Genomic DNA, 20374 nt, shown 5'->3' with positions numbered 1-20374 from the left:
TGAGACAGATAGCACATCTCCAAACACCTGCGGCAGATCTAATCGCTACCCGTGTTGTCTGCTTTGGCAACTGTATCAATGTACACACTATCTCTCATGTAGTAACCTGTAAACATGACAAACGGTATGAGTGGTGCTGATATCAGTAGTTTATTGTATGTTAAGTCCAACACATTCAAAATGGAAAGGAAAAAAAAAAGAACAAAAAATAAAATAAAATTAAAACAAAACAAAAAAAAAAAGATTCTCCACCTGCAACGGTTTTGTACTAGCAACAAGTTAAGGGTAAACACAGTAAATTAAGATGGCAGCCAACTGTTTACCACACCTGCTAAAGCCAAGGTACTTCTATTTCCATTCAAGAGGACTGGAATGATTCACAATGCGGATCCACTCTACTGCATTTTCAACCACAGGAAAAAAAAAATTTTTTTTTTTATTTATTTTTTTTTTTTACATTTACAGCTTTTGAGGATCCTTGAAAGTTTGGAGAAGGTTGTGGTCCTCGAAGACCTCGGTGAAAAAGATCCAACCATAAATTTGATACGTTCAAACATTTTACCACCACTGAGATGTAAAAGCACAGATTGGTCTGAAAGCATGATGGCTCTTCTTCACCACTCTCTTCATTGACCTCTGCTGTAAAAGTATGATTGCAGTCAAGTGCCCGTGTTATGCAATTTACCTGACAAATAAACATTCGGGGTACAGTCACCCATGAGAAGTGTTAAAAATAAACACTCAAGGACCTGGAAAGTTTCTGTAATATAAAGGTCAAACTGATATTATTCCTCACATGTGAAAATATTTTTTTTAATCTCAGCTACAAGAGTGTAGCTGAGCATTACTGAGGGAAAACTACATTAAATGTGCCATGTCTGTACATCAAATCTCATTTCAACTGCAAGTGAGCAAACATTTCAGGCTGACTTTTTTTTTTTTTTTTTTTATGCCAGATGAGAAATTTGGAGAGAGGCTGTGTTCAAACTGACAGATTGTCCCAGAAATGTTGGAAATAGTGCAATACCACCAGACAAGGAAGACCTCATTAGCATGTTTGTCCAGAAAAATGCTACATCAAATTTCACTTCCCATTTCAGTGCAAGATAACAACAAAAATAACAGATAACATCTCATGCTTGTCATGTTTTTTCCTTCCCAGCTGAAACCAAGATCTTCCCTCCCTATCGAGTGGTAAAAAAAAAAAAAAGGAAAAAAAAGAAAAGAAAAATTACGGTAGTGGACAAGAAAAAGCCTACCAGTATGGCATTCACACTGACTGTAAAAAATAAATGAATATAATAAGCACAATGAATAATCAGCATATGAAAATACAAATGCATAAACGGCTAGAAAAAGTGAGCACAATTATTTGCTAGTCTGTGGGCTGGAACTACAGCCAGCCCACCCACACAGATTACAAAATTGTTGCTGAAAAAAGAACAGTCTGACAACTTGTGAGTCCAGGAATTAACCCGAGTGCTGCCATGAGTTGCAAAAAACTATGGTCAGACTGAAAGTAAGGATCAACAGTGTCTGAAACATTGAGACAATTTTCTCTTTCCAAAATGCAAACCTCAGTTCACTGAAAATCATCCTCGTGTAGAGCTATGACTTGTTAAAACCAAGGACAAAGCATGTCAACTCTCACCGTCTTTAATGTACCTTTTTTTTTTTTTGGGAGAAGTTCTTCATGTGCACCTCTTTAACCATTTAACATCAAACAGAACTCGAGGCACCTATTGTCTCTACAAAACCCAGAACAGACACAATACAAAACAAATGTACAAAACTCACAGCAGATCATCTTAGGTAGTAAAACAGTATGGAAAAAATCAAATATGCACCAGAAAAAAAAAAACTTTAATCTTGTGAATACTGCAAGTTTTTTTTTTTTTTTTTTTTTTTTTTTTTTTCTTTAAATCTGCTCCCAGTAGACAATAGTTCAAAATGAGCAGCTCCACATTAGGAGGCAGCGAGCCTCGAACCGCAACGCTTTTTAGTAAGACTGGAAAAGGTGAAATAGAGAAGGCACCATCATGCTTTTATCAAGTCGAAAGAGAAAATGAAAATATACGCAGAAAAAAACAAAACATACAGTAAACTGTGATTTTTGCTGTACATTTATTCTGTTACTCCGCACTTAAGACAGAAAAGGGAGGGAAGAGGGAGGGAGGTGTCGTCCGTCCCAGTTTTGCGGTCTAGCTGGCAGGGAAAAACATGAAGAAAAAAAAACCAAACAAACAAAAAAAACCAAAACAAACAAACTTGGAATCAAAAGAAAAACGGAGCGAGCCGCCATCATTACCACCACTCTTCTATTCAGCTTTGTTTCTTGTTTATCCTTTGTCCCCCCACTCGTTTGGTGAAAAGTCAAGGATTTGAGCTTTTTTTTTTTTATTATTTATAAATGAGGAAAAATATAATGTAGATTTGCTTGTCATCTTGTCCATCCAGCAGTAATTGAAGCGTAGTTTTGGGTCAAAAGTGTGAAAAGTACATTGGTCACAGCGAACAGGCTGTGAGCGAGGCCTGCCCCGTAAGTCGTATCGCTTTGAGACAAACAGGTCTCTCCAGCTGCGTTCCGAGCATGGTTGTCAATGTAACACGACAAAAGTACCCATTAGTGCATATTGATGAGTGCATTATGCAATTTTGAAGCAGTGGTCTCTCAAAAAGGAAAAAAGTAAAAGGCAAGCTTTTCCCCTGGAACTGCACAAATTTTGCATCTCACTCTTTTCCAACAGTAACGGGCAGAAAACTACCATATAAAATGTGCAATAGAGGGATTTCGTGAAGCAGCGCCCCAGTTAAGTCAAGGCATATAATCTCTTTTCCAAATGATGGGCTGTATTATCGTAGTTACAAGTCTTTATCAGTCCCTCCTAATGTGGCAGATTACTCCTGGTTGGTTTGCCTTTTTTCACGAATTTACAAATTAAAGTTTGTGAATTCTTGAGATACCCAAAAAGGATGCTCAGCTCACAACTAATAAGCGAATTTTTTGTTTGCTTATTTTGTTTTGTCTATTTCACAAACAAATGGTTGACAGGCTGTGTCACATTCCAAAGCAAAGAGGGAACAAAAAATAAAAAACAAAACAAAAAAAACAAAAACAAATATATACGTTTATACATGAAGATTTTCTTTTCGTTAACGAGAACGGTTGAAGATGAAGAACACGGTACTACTTCCACACTGCAGGTGGTGCTCTTCTCAGCGGCGCTGGGTTGTGAAGCGACCTTCTCCCTGGCCACCGGAGCCCCTTCCAGAGCCCATGCCGGGCTTGGGGGCCATGCTGCCTCGGGGTGGTGGTCCCCTCCCGTCACGCTCACGCATCATTCCGCTTCCCACGATGCCTCGAGAACCTCCAGGACCCCGGTCGTTGCGCCTCATGTCCCGACGTTCGTCTCCTCCACCGCGGGTCTCTCGTTCACGCACCGCCCTCGTCTTCTTCTCCTCCACATTCAGACGCACTTCACCTCGGAACATGATGGGCTGCAGGAAGAAGAGCAAAAAGGTCACTACGGAAGAAACCAGGACTTAATATTTCCCCGTCAATTTCACGACCCACATCATTCACTGGTTTGCACACAGGTTTGTTTTATCTATGAGAGTAATCTTATGCATCACACTGGTTTGATCTGATAAATTCATCCAGTGTGTCCTTGCCAGTAAAATAAACCAACCTCAAAGGCCACGTTCAGACAGACAACAGCAACGCATGGAGGAAAAAAAAACAAAAAACACTCAGCTGCCTCATTCATTTGAATGACAACTCCAGCGAGTGAAAGGTTCTGTAAAAAGAACGCGGGGTTTGTAACCTGAACATCGAATTTCTTTATCTTGTTATTGTTGCAACATGACAATTTTCCAAAGTTGTACAATCCTGTCTCAGAGTATCATAACCTGCTATAAAGTGTTTCAGAGTCTGTTCCACCATAGAGGGATTTAAAAAAAAAAAAAAAAAAAAAAGCATAAAACTTGATCCTGGCTTAACTTTTGAAGTCCAGTGTCATCCAGGAAAACACTATGATGGTCAATTAAATAACTGCGAGCTAACGTTGTAGGTTGAGCACTTATAGGGTTTACAGAAGTATTGAGCCAATTTTAGCTTTTGCAGAAAAATATGGCTGCAGTGAAAGCTTCCCAGAGCTGTCAAATTCTGCCTCAAAGCCTTCAAACTGCACTTCTTTTACTGCTTATTTTATTTTTTGACGCAATGCTATAGTTGGTCTGATCGCGGTCTTGGATTCTCTGTTAACAAGTGAAATTTGTTACTGAAATCACACTGGGAAACTAACATTATGTAAGTATTATAACAGACAACATCTTTAAGCATTTCATGTCCTATGGGTGTTTAACCCAACTGTGAAATCCAGTGTCAAGCTAATTGTAAAAATGCGCGTCACCAAACCACCACCAAATGAATGAAGGTGGGTAATGAAATGTCAATACATGCCCCTTCTACCTTGGCCCCCAGGATTCTCTGCACAGGATCAGAGTCATCAAAGACCACAAATCCAAAGTTGGGAAGCTTCCCACCGACACCCTTGGTGTTGATCCGCAGCTCAACAACATTTCCATATGCTGCAATATGAAAAAAAAGATATTAAACTTACATTTATTTACAGTCAAAAACAGGCATGGAGTATTTTAAACTGAGTAATTACATAAATAAAGAGTGCATTGACAATGTTATTGCTTTTTGAGGAAACATACTCATGAAGAAGTCTTTGAGCTCGCTCTCATCGATGTCATGTGGGAGGTTGCCGACAAAAAGCTGATGGCTGTCTGGGTATCGGACGATCCGCCTGCTGTCCATGTCACCAGATTCAGCGTCTCCCCTGCCACCTGCAGGTCACAACGAAAAAGCAAGCAGAAAAACATCAGATCAGCTTTAAAGAACTTAGAAGTCCCGGCATCAAGTGAAATTCAAGTGTAAGAAGCCAATGACTGAATAATACTCTCACTGAGGAAGAATAATCATGAAACAGGATGATTAATTAACTCAAATGTGACTTAAATATTTACCTTTGTTAACAAAACTTAAGTGTGGTTTTCCCGTTTGTGACTCCGAAGATGCAACACCATCTATTAGTGACAAAGACATGCAGAGTTTAAGAATAAACCAAATAAACACTCTTAAACAGTGATTTGGGGAAAGTGGTTTTGGCAGTACCAGGCCGGGGACCCCGTGGAGTGAAGGCTGGTCTGTCCCGCGTGCGCTGGTCTCGGGGTCGGAGGGGTGCTGTCTGTGCCTCCGGCTTTGCTTCAACTCTGGGCTGTATGAAGGAAGTGTCACATTAAACAAACAAACAAAAAAAGACTACGCTTTTATCGTGGCTTTACCTGGTGCTTGAGACAATTAGCTGAAGTCAGCTCATCATAAATGTGTGTTTTTTTCGTCACTTTGTTGCAATGCTCACTGATTTGGGCATTGACACAGGAAAATTACATTTTCTGAAGTGATTGCTTGTCCCGTCAACCCATTTTTTGTTATATTGGTATTTTGTGTGCTACAATTTTGCTTTCAGGTTAGATCAAAATTTAAAAGGACGCTCCTCAGCCACTCCAACTTTCACTCGTCTACTTTTGAGAGTTTTTGCTGTTGTTGATGCAGTAGTAGTATCTGAATTCATCCTAACAATTTATAAAACTTCAGCTTCAGTTGTTTTCAGATAAGTTTTGTTTTTCCCCTTCTAGAATAAAACTGTAAAGAATCAGTGGTCCCACTTCTATCAATCAACTACAGTGGTGGACAGTAGTACTAGCACACAAATATGAATAAGGTCAGATGCAAAAAGGGAGCACGAAAATATTACCACATTTTTGTATTCTCATCTGTAAGTACTTAAAGCTTTAAAGGGGAATTTACCTTGATTGAAAATGGATGAGAACCTAGCTCTAACAGTGGTACTCCTCACATACACACATTAAAATCTACTGTCTTCAATCACTTAAATCTACAGTCACCATCTAATCTTCAATGCAATGGATAACAAGCTGATGAAAACATTGTGGTAGACTCCTGCGTAGTGTAGTATAGATTTCATAGTGACCCATGTGTAATGTTCCCTCACAGTTCGTTTTATTAGAATATATTTCTTAAATGATATTCCACAAATTTCACGTCCAGTGGTATTTATTTACCTGTGAGCTTGGAGCTTTAACAACATGGGGAGAGATTCCAGAGGAGGTGACTGAACCAGAAGGAGGCAGGTTTTTACTGGTCACTGAGGCCCAGGAGAAAGTCTGTGAGTGATGCAGTAATTGAATCGTTAGGGCTGCAACAACACACTAAAAATATTAGTGGGTATATAATTGGGCAGAGCATGTAACTGCCACCACAGAAATGTCTGGTGGCTGAGTGATGTGCTACTGGTTTGTGCATGGCAAAATAACTTAGACAAACTTGAGAATAAAATACATGAATACATTTTTGTAAGCTTGATGGAAAATTATTGAATAGAAATAACTGTGTTCCTGTGTGGGAACAGATCTCTGGTTGTCTGACATCCACAACAAACAGCCTTTTTTTGAATAAACTGACATTTACATGCACTGTAGTACCCTGGATACTGTAAATCTGGTTACGCATGCAGCAAGTCAGTAATCAGATTTCTCCCCTATCCCATCTTTATTTTTGAAGCATAGCTTTCTTAATTTAACTATTAGTGACAGAGGATTTTTTTTTAGCGCATCTGTGCCAGAGCAGACTGATGGTGCAGTGAGAGGACAGGCAGTCAGAGTGAGCACAGTTTTTCATCACAGCCTGAATGTATCTGATAGTGGTTATCGACTTATTTAGACTTCTAGAGGATACTTTGTGTTTCACTCAAATTTTGGATGGAATTCATTTAAATACAAGAATGCATCCAGTCGCGTAATTATCTCTCCTTGGATCAAGCCGGCCCACCGTCACTTTCCCTGTGTGAACCGGGGGTTCTCCATACTATAAAGACTGTTCAGGTGTAGTCTCTCCATTTATCCTCCCATCTCAGGCTAATACGCCTTGGTACAGAGATAAATCGAGCACACGAGAGAGTGGGCGAAAAATAGAAACCAATACAGACAGACTCTCTGCAACACTCAGATCGTGACCTCACACTGACTTCATGTTTTGCTGAAATCTAAAAAGGTGGTGTGATGGACTAGTTACCTGCTTGCCTATGACCTACTTTACTTAACAAATCAGTCTGTTGTTGGGGGAATGACAAGACACAGAGTAATGAGGGAAAAAGCAGCACAGACTGTGCCAAGTTAAAGGTCATTACCACAAAAATAGCCTGAATTATTGTTCAGCTTATTTGGCTGGATAATAAAATAGAAACCCGGTTACCAGTACACAAGAAATCTGTGTTCTTTAGGAGAAATCTAGCTGGACAAATCAGGTTTTTCTTATCCTCTGCCCTGATAACAGAAACCAGGTATCTCAAAATCAACTTACTGGAGAAACCCGGCTCTAACCCAGTTACTCAAGTGCATGTAAAACACACAGATTAAAGCACCTCAGTTATAAGACATCAAAGATTCAGTGAACTCAGACTAGCTTTAGTAATCTTATTCAAGAAAACTACTGAGATGTAAACTACATGAGAAACATCGGCCTCACCTTGGGAGGCTCCTGGGTATTTGGTGGGGACTCCACAGGGACGGGTGAGGGGGCTTTCTCCTCCATCTCTTCCAGAACCTTCTCATCTACTTCAGGCTTTATCTCCTCAACTTTGGGCTCTGGTTCAGGCTCCGGCTCAGGTTCTGGAGCTGGCTCCTCCATTGGCTCCTCTACTCCATTACTACAGAGCACAAATCAGCATGATTACACTTCCACAGATAAATCAACTCTAATAGGCAAAATAATCCATGCTACATTAAAAAACAAAACAAAGGGAAACATTTAAATATGATATCAAAGTTATGATAAGTTTTAGCATACGTGACGGGATGAGGTTCATAGTAGGTGGTGCTGTTAGGGCTTTCTTGAAGCGGCTCGGGGGACTGCTGCCTGTCTTCTTGCTCCTCTTCAACTTCCTCTTCTGACTCTAAATGAGGAAAAAGCAAAAAACAAATCGAGAACTTATTTGCATGAGCACCCTCGCATTCAACCATGAACACATGAGCTAAAAACTCACAAAAAACAAACAAGGTCTTTATGGGATATTTGTGAACATCTTACCTTCATCAAGCTCAGCTTCAGAGTCTCCAAAAACCTCGTCCTCGTAACGGAAGATGTCATTGTGGACGTAGAACTTGTTTGCCACTGAACCCTAAAGAAAATCAAATTTGTCATGTGAAGAGAAAAAATAACAACAAAACATTTTGTTGTGTTCAAGAGCATCGATTTGAAAAATCACAAAGCTAACCACATATTAAATTGAATGACCTTGACATTTATTCTATTATTCATTTATTGGTATTCTTTCAAATAGTCCTCTTTTTTCAGAGTAATTTCATTTTAGCAATAGCAACTCATTTTGTTTTACCAGCTCTGTTTGAGCCAATCAGGAGATCAAAAATTCTTATTTACAACTAAAAATCGATGAGACTGAAAGGTAGATGTACTCACCTCTGGAGCAAGCACAAACGTTTGCATAAACTTCCTCATGGGCTGACCATTGTTGGACAATTCTCCGAGGACTTGCACCACCACTCCATCACTTAGTGTGGCATGGGCATCCACATGCCTGATCTTTGTGTGGCATTCACTGAACTGCAGAGACATGACCTTCTTGTGGATTTCCTAAGAGATACAGAGTGAAATAGAGAACCAAAAAAAAAAACCCATAAGGGACAAATTGGTTGAAATCAACAAACATCATCCTGTAATTCTAAAATGGTGTAGTGTGTTCAAGTGACAAAATTACGTACAATCAAAAAAGTCAGCATGCATACTAAAAAACACTTGATATTTTAATGGCACTTTCGATTGACACTAATGACCCACAATTCAATGCACAAAGGGAGTGAGGAGATACTCATGGCTGCAAAAACAGCGACAGAAATATCTAGAAAAACAAATCAAGTGTCATAGTGGGAAACGTTTTGCTTTTTCTCTGTTAAGATTATCGGCAGTTTTTGCCGCACATATAGAACCGTTTCCTGTTACTATGTTATGCTGATGTATGTTCGTTTCTTGTGTGCTTACTACAAAAACAGTATGCTATAAAGAACAGCATATACATACTGTGTAAAAATAGTATGTACAATAGAATTAGGAGGAAGCTACAGTGTCCATCTGCACAACTTTTAAAAATCATGTGAATTTAGTATACGCACGGACCAAGTTGAAAAAAATAAATTTATCTCAGTTTGAACACACTACAAACTCAAAATCTGATTAAAATTTGTAGGAAGGAATTTCTTTTTTTGTCATTGTTTTCTTTCTCTATTGTTGTTTGACTGTTCTCAAAAAGCCAATAACAATAAATATGAAAGTAGGAAGAGGTGAAACGGGACACAGCTCCAGTCCACTAAAGCATTTGAGCAGAGCTCAAGTAATTGTAAAAATTGAGTATAACTGCAATGCAGGAAGGGGCAGTAGAAAACAAATGAATAACCTGGTATCAGACACCCACTAAATTGTATTTTCAAAGAGAATTCTCCTTTAGTTTTTACCTACCGCTTGCCCGTACACTGCTTCCGCCAGCTTTCCACTTGGGTCAAGTCCCCCATGAACATAGGATGAATTTCTCCCATAAAACCTAAATGGCACAACAACATGACATATAAGTATTCCCAAAAATCCACATATGTATTTGCTACCACATCACATTTCGATAATTACCTGTGCAGGAAATCTGGTGCCTTGTTTAAGAGTGTGTAATACTGCCTCACAAACTCCCGCCCTACAAGCAGGGGACTTGGCTTCTCCATCACCATTTCTTTGGTAAACAATATTAAGTGCTGGAACAGAAGACAAACCAGTATTTAGTTATATTGTCTTGAAATACGAGTTGACACATATTGTATATAAACGCACACTCAGTTGGCAGTTAATGAGGTACATTTAACTAAAACTAATGCAGTCCATTATTACAGCCCTGTAGTACATCTCCATCCATGAAGATCATAATGTTTAGTTCTTGTTCAAATTTTTTAGAGAGGTGCTGATTACACATTTACAGTCATTTAAGAGACTGTACTTTGTGGTGCTGGTGAGTTTTATTGCATTATACTCGGGTAGTGTTTCTACTGTCATAACGCAATCCAGTTCAACAGCACCAGAAACTAACAGCAGCCACAAAACTGAAAGGGTAAAGTTGAATCCCCAAGTCAACAAAAAGTGAACATTGTAAGCTTTTAAAAAGGTGGGGTTTTTGCAGGGCTGTTGTAATATTCTGCATTAGTTTTAACCACGAAACCTGTAACAACCAAGTGCAGGAGAAAATTTCTTTTAAAAATAAAAAAAAATAAAATCAAGATTAGAGTCAATTATATGGATTGTTTGAGGTCAGGTCATTTTAAGGAAGCCTATATATTAGTACGCATTTATGTTTACTGTACCTCATGTCAACAACATAGATATGTCTGAACAGGACAAAAAAAAGGAACAAAAACGTGTTCCTTTCAACGGAACAATGTTTTACTTTCTTTGTCTCACTAGGCCCATGTTTGATCTGACCCACATCAACCTGACAGGAAAAGACAGCTCGCTGGCTAACCTACCAGCTAACATTCAACTGCGCCATCACGTTCATCCAATGAGACAAAGGGGGGAAACCGGCTGGAGATAAAATAGGAAGCGACGATGCGGGCGTTCGAGTCAGGCAGCAGAGAAAAAGCACTTTACTACAATTAACTAAATCCTACTTTAAAAAAACAAAACCTGTACGTCACATATATGTGTTACATACATCTGTCTGTAGATCAGTGGCCTACTATTTAAGAGAGGCCTCCCAATATTTAGGCTAACAACATTTTATCTTACATGTGTCGCATGTTCATTACTAGCGATATGCGGTGACAGATGCATAATTTAAATCATACGTGCATGTTATAGCTATTTAAGGATCATCGTGCGCCTATACTGTCAATCATATAAGCACAGCAAAATTAATATTAATGCTTATCTCATCTTTAACAGCAAAACGGAAAAGCAACGCCAAGCTTGCGACATTGCTAGTTAGCTTAGCCAACATTAGCTCTAGGTAAGCTAACTTGTGGCGTCGTCGTTTTTCCCTTCAGCCGGCGGTCACTTTTTACATACAAATCTTACGGAAAACATTTGTGACGGCCGCCAACACGCAGAAAATAATAACATGTTATTTTTTTGCTGTACTTTCACACAAGTAACTTGCACGCTGGTTGCAAACGAGGAGAAAAAAAAACATCAAGCTGACACAATGTTAAGCCCTGCAATAGCCGCTGTAGTGCACCAATAAAATGTCTACTCGACCCGAAATGAAGAATAGCAACTCTTTAATTATAATTAATTGTACAATACGCATTTTTCTAACTAAAGTATAAATTACCCCCAACTTGCGTTAAGTTGACTGTCGAACCGTTGAAGTTGAGCGCTATGCTAGCTCAAGGAAAACAAAGGAAGGCAGATTTAAATTAGGTTGATATTCGTATTTCTTAACTAGACAGGTAATGTAGGCTGTTCGTACAGCAGCTACACACGCAGTTGGCAACTTTGAATTATTGCTTGCTTTCGTAACGAGCAGTCGTGGTTTTGACAAGACAATGCAGCTAACGTTAACATTTAGCTGGTGCGGCGGTTAGCTTGTCAGCCGTGACATAGCATAGACTTTTTTTGGTTGGAGGATGGCTAAACTTACCTTATGAAAGGACCTATCTATGTAGACAGAATGGTTTTTGTAATAAATAAACTACGAGTAACCGTCTGTAAACTGTTCTGAAATACAGAGTATCCCAGGTGTATAATGTGATATTTCCCACGCTCCACTATCTGACAGTATATGATCTCTGCTGTACCAGAGATTGAAGATTTAAAGTGATAGGGTCGATTTATTGTTTTACCCCTGCAATCTGGGGCAGGGAACCCCCATCACCGCGGCTCAGCCAATGAGCTGTTTACACTGGGCAACATGAATATGACGTCAGACAAATCTCCCCCCTCCCTCCCCTCCGCAACTTTCTACTAATGCTGGGTCATGTACAGATAGATAGATAGATAGATAGATAGATAGATAGATAGATAGATAGTAAATTCACATATCAACAGTAGAAGGGAGAGAAAAATAAACACAACAAATAATAAATTAAAATAGCTCAGTACAAGAATATAAGGGAAAAAAACTTAGCATAGACTATAAATATAATAAAAAATAAAATATAAGCATAGGATAACATACTGTATACATTAGACAAGTGTGCAAAGTTGTTGAAGTTTTAAAAATGCAATGGAGCGGCCTATAAAGATATGCAAATTCACCGTAAACAAAGTTATTTCAGGAGCAAAACAGAGTTGAGTTGAATTGGGTCTGCGTTATAGAATGGAAAATGCCATGAATGGGATGACTTCGGGTGGACAATATAAATAGTTTGTACTGTGAATATCCATAAAGAAGATGTTATACGAGAATAACCAGTCTGTTAATGGATTACATGAAGTCATGTCTAAGTCTCTTGCATTTTGAGTTATAGTCCTTGTGCTCAAATATCTATAGCTTACATTTGTTATATTCTCAACCCCCCAAGTATTTAAAATGTTTTTTGTCTCTTTTTCTTTCTCGTAATTATGTTATAAAAAGCATATGTGCATATGTATGTATACACTAATTACACTTAGAGTATACAGTATGTATATGTACATATATATGTATATTTTCTATATTTACTGTTTGTATGCATGCTTTTGTATCCTTCTTGAGACTGAATTGAATTAATGAGAATTTGAAATTGTTCAATAAAAATAAAAGTTTGTACTGTGAATGTGTTACATTCCAGAAGGTGGCAGTAATGTGAATGTATGGATGCCAACCGCCATGAAACAAAGAGAAGAAGAAGAAGAAGGTCTGGGTAACCTTATACATCTCATGGTAACCCTAGATTTGCGAGTCTCGCACATGCGCACTTAATTCAGCAGAGTAGCGCTTGAGTCTGTACCATGGATGTATACTGTTAGCATGGCAGATATACCGGGAGCTGCTTCAAAATATTCTTGTCTCGCCGAGTTTGAAGCGCATCTGCATTCTTACGAGGAGAAAACCAAGACTAAATTTGTTGTTTTAAAGAGCGACAAATTGTTTGGAAAAACTGGTAATTTCATCCAAACAATAACGTTATTAGCTAATAATCAACGTTATTAGCTAGCTAGCTAGTTTAGCGAGCTGTTGTAGTCTTTGAACCAGTCATGACGAGTAGTTACAAATTACTCTGTTGCAGTATAATAACGTTACTGTAGCTGTCAGCTAAAATTAAAGTTGGCTAACTAGCTAACGAAGTTAGTTGGTACTCGCTACTAATGTCAGTCTGTACTTGGGAATTGCACGTTCAATCTACAGACAAATCTGAGGTAATTTCTCTTCACAGAATTGAGTGTAACGGGGAAGGCTGTCCATTGGCAGCTGAAGACAGTTGCATTTGATGGCACGCCCTTTGTTGTGCTTGGCACAAAAACGTTTATATGCCACCAGGGGCGAGATAAACATGCCGCAGATAAAAGGAAGCGAGAAGAGAAAATGGTAGGTCACTCTCACTCTCACTCTCACTCTCCTTCTCATTCACTGTAATGCTAGTTAACCATAGTACAAGATGCTACATTTCTCATCAACTATATATATGTGTGTGTGTGTGTGTGTGTGTGTGTGTGGTGGGGTTATCATGTGTAATGATAAACTACAGTCACATCTAAAAAGTACAAAACCTTACGTTTCCAAGAAACCACATTTGAATATGTAGGCTACTTATATTGTGTTTAAATGCACCGTTTTGACATTATTGAGGATTATTGGCATTTCCTGCATCTTTCTGATGCACCGGGTCAAATACTATCCTGCACACTAAAAGTGTAGCCTACACATGTTAAGTTTCTTTCAGGACAACAGGAATGTTATGGTTTTGGTGGTGGACTCTGTCTTTGGATATCACTGACTGTATAAATGCTATCTAACAATGATTTCTTTCAGGCAAAGCATCACAAAGAAGACCATGTGTTTGCGGAGACCAGAATGCAGACAACAAAAAAAACTGGTTGTCCTGCAGCCATATATGCAGTGCATATATGTAGATTTCCTGATTATAAGGTGAGATACTATATTATGTAGATTGTTATTTTGTCTTGGGAAAGCCAGTGTTTCCAATATTCCTGTGCATTCTGTACATCCGGCCTTGGTTTTCCAAGTTCCTTTGTTCACTGTATCACTGTCATTTTTCCATTCCTATCTTAGTAGACCATATTTGTAATGTTCTTTCATACCAAACAATGACAAAAGGTTGAATAGAATTGAGTGCTAGTTCTGAGTTTTGTGTTTCTAGATAAACGAGGACACCCCATATCAGAGGCGAGAAAAATCGGCAGCTGTGAGAAAAGCGCTAAAAGGAGACCCGTCACATGTGGGAACAGAGCAGATGTTCACTGCTTATTTCCCACATGTGACGGAGCATAAAAACCACCCCATTTTTGGAAAGGTTTGTGCCTTATGCTGGGTTTGACCTTACAAATTCTGGTTTCAGTTCCCATAGGATTTCTTTGTAAATACTGTATATGCAGTTGTTCGGCTCTGCTGACTCTCATGCCAAGCAGTACAAGCTATGCTTATCAGTCAACTACCTGTTTGTTTGTTGAAGATATTGCTGGTGATGTCAATTTGATTTGCTTGAACTTGTAGGCAGCAGAAGTGCGTGGACTCATTGATGCTAGTATTAAAAAGCACATAGAGAGCCTGACACTGGCAGGGTCAAGGGAGGTGCCGGCAGCATCTCAACAGCTATGTCCAGGAGTTTTTCCGAGGGTCTAATCCCCCTTCCCCTACTCAGAGAAGATTCTATCCTCTAGATAAGGACATCTGCAACATCATCATGCAAAAAGTAAAGACATAGTCCAGGAAGGGTCATGTCTGGATGGTAACTTGATTCAGCACAGTAGCACTTGACTCTGCACACGCCATCAATGGCAGATATACCAGGAGCTGCTTCAAAATATTCTTGTCTTGCCGAGTTTGAAGCACATCTACATTCATATGATATGAGGAGAATGATGTGAAAGCACCGTGGTTAAGGTGTGGTTAGGTTTATGCACAAAAACCACTTGGTTAGGGTTAGGAAAAGATCATGGTTTGGGTTAAAATGATCACTTGAAACGTGGTGTGGGTTAAAGTTACTACTTCCTTAAAGTTAGGCAGCCTTCATTGTCATGGCAACAGTAAACACCACGGCAATTGTAGATAGGTTTTTAAAAAAACTGCCCTGACTCACGGTTGGAAACATGACAGTCATGGTTGGAAGTGAAAAGCGGTCTCCTGCTAAGTCAACTAAGTCCACTTTTTGCAAAGTAGTTATAAATCTTGCAAGAGTTTCACAAATCTAGGGTTACCATCTAGACACAACCTCAAGGAAGAGCTTTGTAGACCAGCTGAATTTATAGGTGAAGATTGTGTTGTGGGTGCTGTTCTTCCAGACAAACAACACGTAGTCATGTGGAGATCATGAACAGAGTGAAAGTGTCTGACCACCAAAGAAAAGTCAGTTTTAAGCTGCTTGACAAGATGGTGTATGGTTGCTGAAATTCTACATAATAAAATTGTTGTATGTGTAAGAAGGATGTAGATATGGATGTACATACTACATACATGTAGTACAGGACAGAAACTTATTAAAACAAGCACATATATTAAAGTTATGTTTGGCCTTCACATGTTCCAGGACCTGGTGGAGTCATGGAAGCAAGACGGATGTGCAATTGAGTACCGACCCTCTCAGGAGAGGGATGATGGCACCGTTGAGAAGTTGCTCCTCTGTTTGCAGACCCCATGGCAGAAGAGGCTTTTGGTGTTGTATGGGCAACAAATGTGCTTGCTCGATGCAACGTATCGTACAAGCAAGTAATGTAATGATTATATCTTCATTAGGTCATTCATACCTACGCAGGCTGTTTTGTATTTATCATGTTTCTTCAAATCTACATGACTATTCTGCTGAAATTATAATGTATTGTTTATTTGTGATCATTCAATCCATCCTCACGATGTTAGTGGTGCACTGGAGAGTAATAATACCAATCTACTTAATTTGCCTCCTAGGTATTCAGTACCCCTCTTCTTCCTCTGTGTGAGGACTAATGTAAATTACATTGTGGTTGGAGTCTTCGTCACACAGTCTGAAAAGAAGGAGGACATCAGAGAGGCATTGGAGGTGTTCAAAAAGTGGAATGCAGACTGGAAACCGTCCCACTTCATGGTCGATTTCTGTGAGGCAGAAATTGGGGCTCTCGAAGAGGTGTTCATGGGTAAGTATTTAAATCATTTGATTTCTTAATTCCATTTTTTAAGAAAGATGAACTTTTGCATAGCAAATCAGAGGATAACACATAAAATAACTGTATTGCCCTCACTTGTTATATCCATTATGTAGGGTCTACCAACACCACCCTGTTTATTACAAACCATTTGATACATGCAACACATTTTCTTGAATTTCCCATTCACAATTAAGTTGTATAAGGTACAGTCAATGATTGTATTTAACCAAACTAAGGTATTGTGAAATATAGTGGGAAATATAACTCTGTAATTGAAACCAACATTTTACTATGAACAACCATTGAACTATGAACCTTTACTTTTCTTAGATTCCAAAGTGTTCCTCTGCGATTTTCACCGGGAGAAAGCGTGGGTGGAATGGACAAGAAAAAAGGATCATGGAGTGACATGTGAGGAGGAAGTTTTGAAAATGCTTCGGGCCATCGCAGACTCTGGGACAGTTGAAGAATTTGAAAACAGCACGCTCTTCCTCAGACAACACTCTGCCTGGCAGACAAATGAGAGGCTGAGAAGATGGTTCTCCACCAAATGGCTTAGCCAAGCAGAGGTTTGTGTGCACTTCCAGTTCAAAGCTGTCCTTTTTATTCCTGTGCAGCAAAATGCTAAAAAGCTTTAAACAACATTTTAGTCTAGTGCACCTTTTTAAATGTTGAAGATAAAACCTTGTTTGTGTTTCACTAGCACTGTAGTACACATATTCAACTACAATTCCTTATGAATATGATTGTAATATGATTTTGTGACATTGTATGTCCTGAACTAGAGATGGGTTAATGCATTCAAGAATGAAGACCTGAGAGTGGCTCTCTATACAAACAATGGAATTGAGAGACAAAATGAAACACTCAATCACTTGTACCTGAAGGGCTACAAGAACTGCAGTCTCAGTGACACCATCACTGTCATTGTGCAGGATTTCCTGCCAAGATCTTATCAAAGGTAAGATACAAAAAAGGGCCAACAAACCAAAGACAGAAAACCAAAATAAATTTTAAAACATAAATGTAGTGTTAGGCTCCTGTTATTGCATCTTATGCATGTTTCTTGCATCTCGAACAATGACACAAAATAACAATTGTGTCATTGTCCAAAAACATATGGACCTAACCAAATATAATGTGGTATGAAGTAATTCAATCTTGATCTGTTCACAGATACATTGAATTTAACGCCAAATGTTCAAGTGACTACCGGGTGTACAGCCAAAATGTGCCGCCGTACCTCAGAGACAAACCAAGAATTGTGGCTGAGCACATCATGACAAGGCACCAGGAGTCACTGATATTCACAGAGGGCCAAGTGACATCTGCAGGGGAGGCCAGCTTTAAAGTCAACAGTCAGACAACACCACAACAGTACAGTGTGTCCTTTGGATCAGAGAGTCGGATGCCATCATGTACATGTAAAGACTGGCAGGAAAACCTGCTCCCATGTAAGCACTTTTGTGCAGTGTTCAACCTGGTACCGGGCTGGAGTTGGGATAGTCTGTGCCTCGCCTACAGAGAGAATCCTCTGTTTATGCTCGATGAGGTGTGCCTGGGGCACTCTGTTGACGGCTCAGATACCTCTGTACCATCATATGCAGGCTGCCACTCCACAGTGACCAAACCCTCCAACTCTGAGCAACAAACCCATGCAGGTTTCCACTCTCCAGAATCATCCTCCAGCTCCACAGTCCTCACCAACCCCAGAACAAAAGCACAGAAGCGGCAGAGGTGTGACAGTCTGTTAAAAGAATTGGCAGACAAGGTCTACCACCTCCAAGACGGAAGCTACATGGACAGGGTGATAGAGAAATTAGAGGACCTTCTGGAGGACGTCAGACAACATACTCCGCATCATGGCCCCTTTGCCCTGTCATATACACCCCCAGTTAAGAGAGGTTGCTCTGAGGCTGCAGAGCACCAAAGGCCTCTGAAAAAGAACCGGCAAAAACTGCGATTACCTGGCAGAGTTGGGCGTCGTGCAGAGATGGCTAGAAAGATGCATAAATCAATTAATCTATAATAACAATAATGTTACATGTTGTAACATTAGCCTGTCAAAAGCCTGTGGCCATATGTAAGATGTTTCACAGTATTTTTTGTGGACTTGTTTAATTACCTCATTGCTGTTCTCATTTTGTACAAACTTTGTCACATTTGTATTAATGTTATGTTAACGATGTGGGGGAGATATTAAATATCAAATTATCAAATAACTTTTTAAATATTGTTGCTGTATTGTAATAATGTCTGTGTCTGACTTAGTTTTAAGTCCGCTTAGTCTATACACAAAGACAAACGTAAGCAATAGTAGGCTATACGGCTAGAAAATTAAAAAAAAAAAAGAGTACATTTTAATTTATAATAACAGAAATCAGTGCACTAGAAATGCTTCCTCATCCTTGCTCCTTGGCCAAGATGTCAGATAAATATTAAGAAACCCATCGTTGTAGACCTTCGCAGGTAAGTCCGAAAGTGACAAATCATGCTCTTATAGGCTACTTGGATGTTTGTTGCAATGCACTGAAATCTTAAATCTACACTACAGGATAGTCCAGTGGTTCCCACTGAGGTCCGGGGACCCCAGGGTGTCCTCAGTAAAAAGGGGAATCATTTATTTTCACTATAATTCCATCCATAGTAACACAATGACAGAATGTACGACTGTTTTGGTCATGGGTTTCATACACTTTAATAAAATACTGAAAGGCAAAAGATTGGGGTCCGTGGTCTAATTTGTGTCAGTTTTGGAGTCCTTGGCGTGAGAAAGTTTGAAAACCACTTGAACAGTCTATTCTGATGCTTGTAATTACAAACAACGTGTACAGATCTCGCGGGGGTTTCGCAAATTCAGGGTTGCCATCAAAACACGACGCTATTGCTGCTTTAAAAACATCCTTATGATTTGGGAGAAATAGCGGGATAGTTATGTGGGATAGTATTATGAAATGATCTACTGGTCAATATGAACAGGAGGAATGATTACAGCACGAAAACCTGTTTCAATGTTAATTCCGTGAACTGTTGTCACTATTTCAGATTTGAAAAATTGTGAACCCGTCCTTTAACCTTTTGATCTCCTACAGTTTTAATGCTACCAAGCCGATTCATATCAAATTGCTCATATTATTGGTGTTATGTCTTGCTATTGTTATGCATTTTGAGTTATTACGTGATGAAGACACGCAAGACTGAAATATAGAAACACTGGTAAAAGAATGTCAAGCTGTACCAAATTTATTAAACTAGGTCACGTGACTTATGTAGTCTTATGCAGTATAGAAAGCAGGCAAATTCCTACAACATAATGTAATGTGAAAGGTCACTCAGTCCCATAAGGAAGTCACAGTGAGGGGTCATCTGTAGAATAACACCTGCTGCCCCACTGAGTATTTGTTGCAGGCGCATTGGCTTGACTGGCTTTAACGAATCCAGATATTGAGCACCACCAAGTGGTCAATAAAGCTTTGTGTCTTTCACTTTGGCTACAGCATACAAATGATGCATTATCATTTTCGTCACAGAAAAAAAGGTATTATAACATCAAATGAAATAAAAACTCTTAAATTTGAAAACCATAACAGAAACATAGAATAAGTCAGTTTATATAGTGTGTCCCTTTGATGAAAATTAAGGGTTGAATATGAGAAAGAACAATATAGGCCTCATCTAATAATGAAAGTGGAAGTGATATGACTGTGTTTTCTATTAACAAAGTTGTCTTTAACAACCTTTTTTATTTAACAAATCAATTAGGCCTAATGGACATTTACATTTAGGGTATTATATGATCATCAATGTAATATATCAGATTCTGTGTTTCCGAGTGACTTTATTAGTAGTAGAATTGCTATTTCAAATTTCCTCTCTATATAAATGGTAACAGTTTGATGGAAAAACAAGATAACAGGTCCACTTTAACATTTATTTTTAGGTTTATATAAC

General features: G+C 39.0%; 2 protein-coding genes across 5 annotated transcripts; one reads left to right on the top strand and one right to left on the bottom strand.

Moving 5' to 3' along the window:
• Nucleotides 1–127: 127 nt before the first annotated feature.
• g3bp2a (G3BP stress granule assembly factor 2a) lies at nucleotides 128–11952 on the bottom strand. Of its 2 annotated transcripts, none has more exons than XM_042437156.1 (13): nucleotides 11781–11952; nucleotides 9785–9903; nucleotides 9620–9701; nucleotides 8567–8740; nucleotides 8177–8267; nucleotides 7937–8042; nucleotides 7616–7796; nucleotides 6154–6255; nucleotides 5183–5285; nucleotides 5035–5094; nucleotides 4723–4854; nucleotides 4463–4590; nucleotides 128–3498 (listed from the first exon to the last, which is right to left on the bottom strand). In XM_042437156.1, exons 2-13 carry the CDS (start codon nucleotides 9877–9879, stop codon nucleotides 3217–3219), a joined length of 1536 nt encoding a protein of 511 aa, XP_042293090.1. In that variant the 5' UTR covers nucleotides 9880–9903; nucleotides 11781–11952; the 3' UTR covers nucleotides 128–3216. The 2 variants fall into 2 exon arrangements, with proteins under 2 accessions (XP_042293090.1, XP_042293098.1); XM_042437164.1 differs by having other exon boundaries at nucleotides 4472–4590.
• Nucleotides 11953–13028: 1076 nt separating this feature from the next.
• Nucleotides 13029–18645, top strand: si:dkey-31c13.1 (uncharacterized protein LOC100002197 homolog). Of its 3 annotated transcripts, XM_042432578.1 has the most exons (9): nucleotides 13030–13224; nucleotides 13498–13649; nucleotides 14094–14210; nucleotides 14443–14595; nucleotides 15829–16007; nucleotides 16206–16411; nucleotides 16754–16992; nucleotides 17209–17384; nucleotides 17600–18645. In XM_042432578.1, the coding sequence occupies exons 1-9, from the start codon at nucleotides 13077–13079 to the stop codon at nucleotides 18450–18452; spliced, it is 2223 nt and encodes a 740-aa protein (XP_042288512.1). In that variant the 5' UTR covers nucleotides 13030–13076; the 3' UTR covers nucleotides 18453–18645. The 3 variants fall into 3 exon arrangements, with proteins under 3 accessions (XP_042288518.1, XP_042288512.1, XP_042288526.1); XM_042432584.1 differs by lacking the exon at nucleotides 14443–14595 and having other exon boundaries at nucleotides 13029–13224; XM_042432592.1 differs by lacking the exons at nucleotides 13030–13224; nucleotides 13498–13649; nucleotides 14094–14210; nucleotides 14443–14595 and adding an exon at nucleotides 14913–14994.
• Nucleotides 18646–20374: the final 1729 nt, after the last annotated feature.

Source organism: Thunnus maccoyii, chromosome 2, assembly GCF_910596095.1.
Source record: "Thunnus maccoyii chromosome 2, fThuMac1.1, whole genome shotgun sequence".
NCBI classification, from domain to species: domain Eukaryota; kingdom Metazoa; phylum Chordata; class Actinopteri; order Scombriformes; family Scombridae; genus Thunnus; species Thunnus maccoyii.
This window is presented reverse-complemented; position numbering and strand designations above follow the sequence as displayed.

Excerpts from the sequence above, each read along its gene's own strand:
- si:dkey-31c13.1 (XM_042432578.1), top strand. The coding sequence starts at position 13,077 with ATGTATACTGTTAGCATGGCAGATATACCGGGAGCTGCTTCAAAATAT. Across the intron at positions 13,650-14,093 it reads GGAAGCGAGAAGAGAAAATG|GCAAAGCATCACAAAGAAGA; the intron begins GTAGGTCACTCT and ends GATTTCTTTCAG. Across the intron at positions 14,596-15,828 it reads ACCACCCCATTTTTGGAAAG|GACCTGGTGGAGTCATGGAA; the intron begins GTTTGTGCCTTA and ends CACATGTTCCAG.
- g3bp2a (XM_042437156.1), bottom strand. The coding sequence starts at position 9,879 with ATGGTGATGGAGAAGCCAAGTCCCCTGCTTGTAGGGCGGGAGTTTGTG. Across the intron at positions 8,268-8,566 it reads CGTTTGTGCTTGCTCCAGAG|GGTTCAGTGGCAAACAAGTT; the intron begins GTGAGTACATCT and ends GATTTTCTTTAG. Across the intron at positions 4,591-4,722 it reads GCTCAAAGACTTCTTCATGA|CATATGGAAATGTTGTTGAG; the intron begins GTATGTTTCCTC and ends TTCATATTGCAG.